The sequence below is a fragment of the Mirounga angustirostris genome, unplaced genomic scaffold, assembly GCF_029215605.1.
Source record: "Mirounga angustirostris isolate CCGP_5_RB_7025 unplaced genomic scaffold, mMirAng1.0.hap1 SCAF_15, whole genome shotgun sequence".
NCBI classification, from domain to species: Eukaryota; Metazoa; Chordata; class Mammalia; order Carnivora; family Phocidae; genus Mirounga; species Mirounga angustirostris.
The window spans coordinates 73,757,789-73,768,206 of record NW_026991723.1 but is presented as its reverse complement, the minus strand read 5'-3'; the positions used below and the strand labels follow the sequence as shown (position 1 = coordinate 73,768,206).

Here is a 10,418-nt window from a genome sequence, read left to right as displayed (position 1 = left end):
GTAGTACGGAGGAGTCGTGGCGCGAAGAGTAGCGTGAACCGTGGAAAACCTCTGAGAAAAGCACGCGGAAGACGAGGTTCTGGAGGAGAGAATCTCAGAGCAGTCTGGGAAGTGTAGTCCAGTTCGCTTAGCAGAAGATTCGCGGTGGGCGCCGGGGTTCCGGGAAAACGCTGAGCAGGCTTGAAAAGAGGTAGGTTCGTCGAGTCGCGCGGCCTGGGGCTGAACTCCGGAGCAAATGGAGGGTTTCCGAGGCCTCACGTCGCTCCTGGCTCTACGAGAGGCTTCAGTCGTCCTGGAGCGGAGGGCCATGTTGCCATGGAAACCCTCGCTCTGGACCCGGGAGTGCCACTCTGGAGCAGCGGAGGGAGTGCTGTTCTCCTCCTCTGCTGTCGGGAAGTTTTCCCAAGGGTCTTCTGAGCTGGGTGAATTTTTGGGGATTTGGGCATTGGCGACAGATTAAGCTCGAAGAGCCCTCTAGCGCCAAAGTAAAATAAAGACCCGGAGGAGGAGCCGTGGCCTTCTTTTGTTGTTTGTCTTCAGCCCGGTCTTTGTATCTGATTCAGAGTGAGAAGATGCCTGTGAAGGCGTCAGGTAAAGTGCACACCGGCAACTCTGCGTGGCCCTGTGTTCTGCTCGGGGCTGGGGCAGCGGAGATGAACAAGACGAGGACTTGGCCCCCGTGTCGGGGGTGGAGATACTTAAAATATTGGTGTTCCTCGAGCTGGACAGAGCCGCCCCTAACCTCGCCAAGGACAATTACAGTAATAATAACTATTGTTTATTGGGCGTTTACCAAATGCCAAATTATGTTCCAGAAACTTACACTGCCTTACCTCGTTCAATCTAAGCAACAGAGTACAGAACACGAGGAAACTAAGGTCTAGTGAAAGATGAAGCTAATTGTCCAAGATCAGTGGCGTGTGGGATTAAAATCTCTGTCCTCTGCTCTTTTTCTTGAGCGAGAACTTTTGCCCTTTACTCTGTACTACTTCCTAGTGGCGAGCTTTACAGTTTGCAGAAAACTAAAGAAAATACAAGAAAATGTACAGCAGAGCTTTTTTCTTTGAAATATTCTTTCCTCCCCTACTCTCCCTTGGAACTTTGGCTTCCTCTACCATTTGTTTACATTGGCTTTAAGATAGTATCTGATTTATTTATTTATTTTAGGGTTGTTTGGGTTTTTTTTTTAAGATTTTATTTTTAATTCTACGCCCAACGTTGGGCTCGAACTCACAACCCGGAAATAAAGAGTCCCATGCTCCACCGACTGAGCCAGCCAGGCTCCCCAAGATAATATCTGAAACAATGTAAAACAATATGAAATGTATGTGCCACTGTTTGAGAATATCCCCTGTTCTGTTCCAAGCTTCACAGAAGGATATGTTTCTTCTTTTGTATACTTAAGTCTCTAGCTACATACTAAATAGATGTAATAATAGTTTATACCTGTACATACTTTTTTTTGTTAAAGATTTTATTTATTTATTTAAAAGAGAGAGAGTGGGCTTGTGCATGTGCGCATGAGCCAGGTTAGGGGCAGAGTAGCAGACTCCCCGCTGAGCAGGGAGCCTATGTGGGACTGGATCCCAGGACTCCATCTCAGGACTCTGGGATCATGACCTGATCCAAAGGCAGACACCGAACCAACTGAGCCACCCAGGCGTCCACTTTTTTTTTTTTTTTCCAAGTAGGCTGCACACCCAATGTGGGGCTTGAACTCATGACCCTGAGATCAAGAGTCTGATGCATTATTGACTGAGCCAACCTGGCACCCCTATAGCTGCACATACTTTAAAGGAGCTTTTGTTTACATCATTCTCATTTAATCCTCACCATGTGACCTATGTATAAGTTTTATAGGAGGCTGACATTTATTAACCAAACTGAAGAGTTTCAACTTCATTTATAAAATAGAGGTAATTTTGCCAGCATCACAGGGTTTCTGTGTTCAAATAAAAATGTAAAGAATGGGAATGGAAAAGTGTAGCACAGTGCTCAAGAAAAGTTCATTTAACTTTATTTGGGTTTCTCAGTTTATTCAACAGCACATGTACTGAGTGGTTATTATAGATACACTCTGCTGGATGCTATGGAGAATATAAAGATGATGCCATTAACAGGTATTAAACTGACTTGGGGAGTTTCACTGTCTTTAAAAAAAATTGTTTTTTGTTAGCATAAGCATTACCTTAGGCTTTCAGCCTCAGGATTGTTCTTTTGAGCCTCTTTGTGTTCTTGTTCTCTCTACCTTACTCCCCTTTCTCTGCCTGCCCTTCACAAGTCAGCTAAGACATCTCCTCCAGAAGGCCTTCCATGTCCCTGTTTATCCCACACTCCACCCAGACTGGATTGGGTGCCTGTGTGGTGCCATTGCATTGTCCTCCATCAGAGTCATTAGAATATGTTGCAATTTTTTGTTTACGTGTTTGTTTTCCCCACAGGCTGTGGCTATGCCTTTTAACTCTGGAGAGGGAGCATAAGAAGTGTTTGTTTAATGAATGAATGACCTATCCATTTAGGACCTGTTTAGACCCTGAGGATAACCCTGTGAGTTGGTGAGTTATACGGAGTTTTCATGAGATTTAGTAAGCTGATTTCAGTATTCAGGAGTGATAACAAATCTGTCACAGTTCTTATGCAGAGTCGATCAAATTTAATGGCTTATGTACTCTCCCAGTAATTATACTGAATTAAGATATGTTATTTTAGCTTTATTCTCTGAGCTAGAGTATTTCTTTGAATGTGACTGGAGTATAAGATTAAAGTGATTGTTGCTTAGAATCCTCTTTTATAGGCAGCTTGCTCTTTTTTTCTTGAAGAAGACTGGGTTTTTTTTGGAATTGGAGAGTTATGGATCTTCATCATGTAATAATCATACATCTGATGACTTAGAAGTCTATGTGTGAACCCAAATGAGTCTTTTGTATCACCATTCCTTTAACATGCATGCTGACAAATTGATCTTGTATTTGTAGCTGAGGTTTATCCCCTCCGGTTTTTCCTCCTCTGCTATTTCTAACAGCTGATAGTTCACTGGGTCTGGCCCTCAGTGTTGATCTCAGTATGCTGCGGCGAAAACCAACCCGCCTGGAGCTGAAGCTTGATGACATTGAGGAGTTTGAGAGCATTCGAAAGGACCTGGAGGTAAGAGTACAACTTTCGAATCCTTAGGGATATTTAAAACAATAACTTTAACTTTTGGACTCCAGACTCTTTTACCAACAGCTTATTTGAAACCTCTATTTGGATGCTGGAAGGCATCTCAAACTTAATGTGTTCAGTTTCCTGTGGCTTGCCGTAACAAATTACCACAAACTTGGTGGTTTAAAAAAAACAGAAATGTATTCCTTTACCATTCTGTAGGCCAGAAATCTGAAATCAGTATCACTGGTCCCAAATCGAGGTGTCAGCAGGACCACGCTCCTTCCAGAGGCTGTAGAGGAGAATCTGTTTCTTGACTCTTTCAGCTTCTGGTGGCCACTGGCATTCCTTGATTTGTGGCCACATTGCTCCAGTCTCTGCATCCGCGATCACATTGCTTTCGCCTGTTGTGTCTGTGAAATCTCCCTTTGCCTTCTCTTACAAGGATACATGGAATGGCATTTTAGGGCCCACCCATGTAATCCAGGATAGTGTCTCCATCTCAAGATCCTTATCACATCTGCAAAGACCCTTTTCCATATAAGGCAACATTTAGAGGTTCAGGGATTTGGACCTGAGAGCCTTGGGAGTCTCTGTTCAGTCTCCTGCACTTAACGTGTTAAAACAAAAGACCTCTTGATTTCTTCCTCAAGCCAGTTTCAGGTGTTCCCTATGTCAGTATCTCTGCAGCTGCTCGAGCCAGAAACCTAGGAGTCACTCTTGAGTTCTCCCTTTTCCTACCCTTTGGATTCACCCCGTGCATCTCCATGGTTACTACCTTAGTCCAAGTTACCATCACCTCTCTCTCTACAATCTTGGTTGCGTCCTCAGTGGTCTTCCTACTTCCATTTTTATCTCGTTAATCTATTCTATGTCAGGTTTCTAGAATGCTCTTTAAAAATTTTCAGATCATGTCATTCCCCTGGAATTCAATGGTTTCTTGCACTTAGAATAAAATCCCAGTTTCTTATCATGACCTCCAAGTTTTGTATGTTCTGGCTCCTCAGGTTTCAGCTCCTGCCATTCTTTGCCCTGGCTTCTGTATCCCAGGCACATTGGCTTTCTTTCATTTCCTTGAACACGCCAAGCTGTTTATCGTGCATGGCCTTTGTACATGTTATTTTCCTCTTCCCCTGTCTTCATGTCTGTTGAAACGTTGCTTCTTTAGTCTGAGAGGCTGCTTCTGACCCTATTCAAATTAGGGGTGTCATTCCCGTCCATGCTATCCCTCCTCAGGGTCTCTCAAAGCACTTTATTTTAATTTTATTTTTTTTTGTAGTAATCTATGCCCACCGTGGGTCTTGAACTCACAACCCCAAGCTCAAGAGTCACATGCTCTACCAGCTAAGCTAGCCAGGCGCCCCAGAGCACTTTATCCTTTTATTTTATAGCATTTATTATAATTTACAATGATTTGTTTATTGTAGCATTTACATTAGGAACCTTGATTGTAGATACCACGTTTGTCTTCTCCACTGGAGAGCTCCCAGCATTTGGGAAGGAGCTCATCCCTGCATCATGGTGGGAGCTCAATATGTATTTTTTTTAAGATTATTTATTTATTTATTTGAGAGTGAGACAGAGAGAGCACAAGTGGGAGTTGGAGCAGAGGGAGAGGAAAGAGAATCAGACTCCCTGCTGAGTGTGGAGCCCAACGTGGGGCTCGATCCCAAGACCGTGAGATCATGACCGAGCCAAAAGCAGATGCTTAACCGACTGAGCTACCCAGGCACCCCATCAATATGTATTTTTAAGTGTAGCTTATCCCACAGTATTAAATGATGTCCATTAATAAGACTTAAATTCTTCAATGGCTCTGAGAATAAAGTCTAGATTCCTTAGGATGGCATACAAGGTCCTTTGTGGCCTAGTCCTTGCTCATTTATCTTTATCTTTACTTTATCTTCACTGTCAAGTTATCTTTAACTTTGATCTTTTTTTTTAATTTTTTTATTCTTATATTATCCCCATACATGGCATCATTAGTTTTAGATGTAGTGTTCCATGATTCATTGTTTGTGCATAACACCCAGTGCTCCATGCAGAATGTGCCCTCCTCAATACCCATCACCAGGCTAACCCATCCTCCCACCCCCCCTCCCCTCTAGAACCCTCAGTTTGTTTTTCAGAGTCCATCATCTCTCATGGTTCGTCTTTTTAACTTTGATCTTGGTGCCTCTGCACACTTGGTTGCCTTCCACTGAAAAGTCCTTTCAGTATGATTTAAACTTCAGTTGTAATGAGTCTCATAAAGTGTTGGCATACTGAACTTTGATTCTGCAGAATCAGTTCACTGTTGAGTTAGTGTTTCTGCTAAAGGCAATTATCCAATGGGTTTGACCTGTTTTAGAGCAACTTAGGGATAGATTTGCCCTAAACTAAAATAAAATGAAACCAGTAGAAACTGGTATTTCATTTGATACTGAAATGAGTTTAACTATATTTTGATGACTCTGGATTCTGAAACAGTCAGTAGTTGTTCATGGTGGGAAGCCTTATAAGTGATTTCATACCATTTGGACATTCTCAGTTTCTCATGGCTTATAAAATGATAGTATCCTTTGCCTTTTAACCTGTTTTCACTAAGTTATTTGTAATGTTACTTATTGGTAGTGTAGACTAGAGAGTAACTCAAAAAGGTCATTTTATACACACACACACACATATAAAGTAATACCCTATTTGATTTAGTATGATACTGTGACATTGGCATTTAATGCTGAGTTCATTAGTAAGTGGTGAAGAATGGTGGCGATTCCAGTGGTTAGAGTAGTCAAGCCATTCTTCCAAGGAATGCTAGATAAAACATTTGTTCACTCTCTCAGAGAATATTATTATCTAATATCATCTTATAGTCAGGTAGTAGTAGTTAAGGGATAAGTGTTAATCTCTCTTTTCAAAAATATCAAACTGAGGGGTGCCTGGCTGCCTCAGTTGGTGGATTGTGCAACTCTTGATCTTGAGGTTGTGAGTTCAAGCTCCACGTTGGGTGTAGAGATTACTTAAAAATCAAATCTTTAAAAAAAATGATCAAACTTAGGGGCGCCTGGGTGGCTCAGTTGGTTAAGCGACTGCCTTCGGCTCAGGTCATGATCCTGGAGTCCTGGGATCGAGTCCCACATCAGGCTCCCTGCTCAGCAGGGAGTCTGCTTCTCCCTCTGACCCTCCTCCCTCTCATGCTCTCTGTCTCTCATTCTCTCTCTCGCAAATAAATAAAAAATTAAAAAAAAAAATTATAAAAAAAAGAAAAATGATCAAACTGAGATACCGACTTGGTGAATTCTGCAGTCACTTGTGACTTAAGAGCCAAACTTTTTTTTTTAAGATTTAATTAATTTACTTATTTGAGAGAGAGAGTGTGTGCAAGCAGGGGAAGGAGCAGCAGGAGGGGGAAAGAATCTCAAGCAGACTCTGTGCTGAGCACGGAGCCCCATGCAGGGCCAGATCTCACAACCCTGAGATCATGACCTGAGCTGAAATCAAGAGGTGGATGCTCAACTGACTGAGCTACCCAGGCACCCCAAGAGCCAAACCTTTTACCTGAAAACAAAATGAAACCTCAAAATTCAGGCATTTTGATAAGATAGGACAAAACCTTGTATTCCTGTGTTACATTTAATTTCATGGTGTCAGTGAAGTTGTTAATTTCTGGTGGTTATTGCTTTATCAGTCCCTTAATTTTTCCATCTCTTCTCTTGAATAATACATTTACTGAAACACCCTTTTCTGGGTGCCTGGCTGGTGCAGTCGGTAGAGCATGGGACTCTTGATCTCGGGGTTGTGGGTTTGAACCCCATGTTGGGTGTAGAGATTACTTAAAATAAAATCTTGAAAGGAAAAAAAGAAACATCCTTCTCTTTCCCTTGTCTGCCAACTTATTTATCTTTTTTTTTCTAGTTTTATTGAGAAATAACTGACATATACCACTGTGTAAGTTTAAGGCATAGAGCATGATGGTGTAATTTACATATATTGTGAAATGACCACAGTAGTTTCAGCTAACATCCATCTTCTCGTATATTATTTATCTTTCTAATTGCAGCTTCCTGCTCTGAAGCTCTGCCACGACACACCCAACTCCTTATCTCTTCTTTATGTCTCTTTAGCAGTGTGGACTTTCCTGTCATAGCTGTGATCACCCTGTTGTCCTTGTCTCTTTACCTATTTCCTTGTTAGACTGTGACATCCTGGAGGGTAGGGGTTACATCTTTTCTCGCCATGTCCCTGTATCCCCGCTTGTACCCTTACTATCCATTTAAACCTAGGATTTCAGCTTATCATTTTGTAGGCCCTAACCCTAGCCTTCACCCTATGCCTGGTGCATGGCAGGTGCCAAATAAATGTTTGCTAATGGAAAGAACATTGTTTTAATCCTAAGACTTTTATACTTCCAGACCCGTAAGAAACAAAAGGAAGAAGTGGACGTCGTAGGAATCAGTGATGGAGAAGGTGCCATTGGGCTGAGCAGTGACCCCAAGAGCCGGGAACAAATGATTAATGATCGAATTGGTTATAAACCCCAACCCAAGCCCAATAATCGTTCATCTCAATTTGGAAGTTTCGAATTTTAGAGGCGGATTGTCTGGCATGCCAGAGCCCTGGAATGGAGTAAAATGATGGCAGAAGTACAAACAAGCTTTAGAGAATTGAGTGCATGCAGTCAAGCAGAATGTTTTACCTCCTGCAGAGAAACACTTCTGCATGAGATTACTGATGCTTAACTTTTGCTCTAAGGGGAAATCTAAACTCTAGTTTGTCTCTGGAAAATTTGACTCTATAAAACTTGTCTGATTTTTGTTTTTAAAAATAAATATATTTTTGGAAAAGCGTGCGACACCTTTAATGAAGCATAATCATAGCACTGTTAACCCCCCAGACTTTAAAAGGTAATTGCTACAAGAGGTAACATCATTCTTCCCACCTTTATTGAGAGACGTGAAGCACAGAACACTTCAGTTGATCCCTGGCACTGACTTTCAACTCATCTATTCAGCAAGTATTTTATTGAGTTCGTGTTATGTGCCAGATACTGTTCTGGGCACTTAGTAACATCAGTGAACAAAATCAAAGATCCCTGCCCTGGTGGAGATGAGATTCTAATGATTTTGTGTAAAGGTGGTCATGCTGTGGGTTTCCAGAATCTGTTTACAGAATGGCTTTGTAGCTAGTCTGAGTGTAATTTGGGGAGGGGGACAGACAGTGGAGGGAAACACAGTAATAGGAATGCTCCTAACAGAATTACCATCATTCCAGTTTTCCTTTCTTTCCCAACTTGCCTAAGAATTTTTCCCACCAAGAGCCAGTCGAGAGGGTGATTGAGAATCATGTTGGCGCCTGGCTGGCTCAGTTGGAGGAGTATGCGACTCGTGATCTCGGGGTCATGAGTTTGAGGCCCACTTTGGGTGTAGAGATTACTAAAAAAATAAAGTTTAAAAAAAATCATGTCCTGTTGTTTTTACCATTTAATTCAACTACAGGGAACTGCCAACTGTGGTAGAAGGAACCTCTGGAGTCATCAGTTCTGAAGAGACCCCTTAGCAAGATTTTGCCCAATTTTTCTAGGGGTAGCTTAAGGCTGGGTATTAAGAATGTGGAGGAAGGGCACCTGGACGGCTCAGTCGGTTAAGTGTGATTTTGGCTCAGGTCATGATCTCGGGGTCCTGGGGAGTCAGCTTCTCCTCCCTCTGCCCCTCTCCCTGCTCCTGTGCTCTCTTCGCTCTCGAAGATGGATAAAATCTTTAAAAAAAATAAAAAGAATGTGGGAGAGGCAGGGAAAGGAGGATATATAGTTTCTCTTCTTCCTCCAACCATTCTTAGAAAACCTTTATTCTGTAATGTATGGGGATTACGATAATAAAAAAAAAAAGAAAACCTTTATTCTTCCAGTTTGATCTAGGTCCTTCCATTCTGTTATTTTAATGGTCTTAGAGACACAGCAAGTCAGGCTCTAGATGGGAAAACTGAGTTACATCACCTTGAAGCTTACAAAGGCCAATATGGAAGGGCAAAAAACGGGAGAAACAAGCCTCTGCCTAAGCTCCGTCACTAGCTTCCCAGCACAAATAGGTACAAAAGCATAAAACATTGTGCCTCCTGAATTTCTGCTTCCCTCCTGATGAGCCAACACTCGGAGGCACTATACTGAGTGCTTTCCACAGATTATCTCAATCTTTAACTCCAATGAGGAGAGTACTAGATACTAATTTTATAGAAGGTGAAACTAATGCTCAGCTAATTAAGGGGTAGAGCTGCGATTTGAACCAGGCATACTGATCTCTGAACCCAAGTTTCTAAACTGTGTTGCTACACTGCTTTCCCAGTCTCCCCCTGCTGGGTCTAGAAGGTGGGGTTCTCAGGGGTGGAGGGAGGGGATGCTGTTTCAGTTCTCATGAAATTTTATCTATCTTATGCTATTTTATCTATAAAGAATGAGGCATTCACCAGATTAATAGCTTCTTTATTGCCTATTGCAGCTATAAATCCTTTTAGACACAACTGAAATTACATGCATTGGTTCTCTTATTCCTTAGGTCCTAGGGTTCATTCCTAGATTATAGTCAAGTGCTTGTGAAGAGATATTAAACTCATCCAGAAGAGCTTACCTTTAATTTCATGAAAGCTGGAGTAAAAATAATCAAAAAGTTACTATGGTTTGGTTGCCTATTAAGTGCTAGGTGCTTTATATATATTGCTCCTAAATTGAAATGGTACTGTTATTGCCTTTTTTATAAATGAGAACAAAATTAAAATTTTGTCTTTTTTTTAAGGACTTTATTTATTTATTTGACAGAGAGAACAAGCAGGGGGAGCGGCAGGCAGAGGGAGAAGCAGGCTCCCCGCTCAGCAGGGAGCCCAATGCGGGACTCGATCCCAGGACCCTGGGACCATGACCTGAGCTGAAGGCAGACGCTTAACGACTGAGCCACCCAGGCACCCCCTATCATTTTTATTTATTTATTTATGTGCAAAAAGGTGGTTTTATTAAAGCACAGGGACAGAACCTGTGGGCAGAAAGCTGCTGCTTGTCATTTTATTTTTATTTTTTAATATTTATTTGACAGAGAAAGACACAGCAAGAGAGGGAACACAAGCGGGGTGAGTGGGAGAGGGAGAAGCAGGCTCCCGCTGAGCAGGCAGCCCGATGCGGGGCTCGATGCCAGGACCTGGGATCATGACCTGAGCCGAGGGCAGACGCTTAACAACTAAGCCACCCAGGCGCCCCTATTTTTATTTTTATATATTTTTAAGATTTATTTAAAAGAGAAAGAGGGTGAGCA

The 10,418-nt window shown here is 42.1% G+C and overlaps 1 protein-coding gene across 3 annotated transcripts; it reads left to right on the top strand.

Annotated features, from left to right (window-relative positions):
* Positions 1–5: 5 nt before the first annotated feature.
* Positions 6–7,968, top strand: CDC26 (cell division cycle 26). Of its 3 annotated transcripts, none has more exons than XM_045882963.2 (4): positions 6–190; positions 2,442–2,555; positions 3,023–3,144; positions 7,536–7,968. In XM_045882963.2, the coding sequence occupies exons 3-4, from the start codon at positions 3,064–3,066 to the stop codon at positions 7,710–7,712; spliced, it is 258 nt and encodes an 85-aa protein (XP_045738919.1). In that variant the 5' UTR covers positions 6–190; positions 2,442–2,555; positions 3,023–3,063; the 3' UTR covers positions 7,713–7,968. The 3 variants fall into 3 exon arrangements, with proteins under 3 accessions (XP_045738919.1, XP_045738920.1, XP_064434979.1); XM_045882964.3 differs by having other exon boundaries at positions 24–190; positions 2,442–2,547; XM_064578909.1 differs by having other exon boundaries at positions 24–190; positions 2,976–3,144.
* The last annotated feature ends 2,450 nt before the right edge of the window (positions 7,969–10,418 follow it).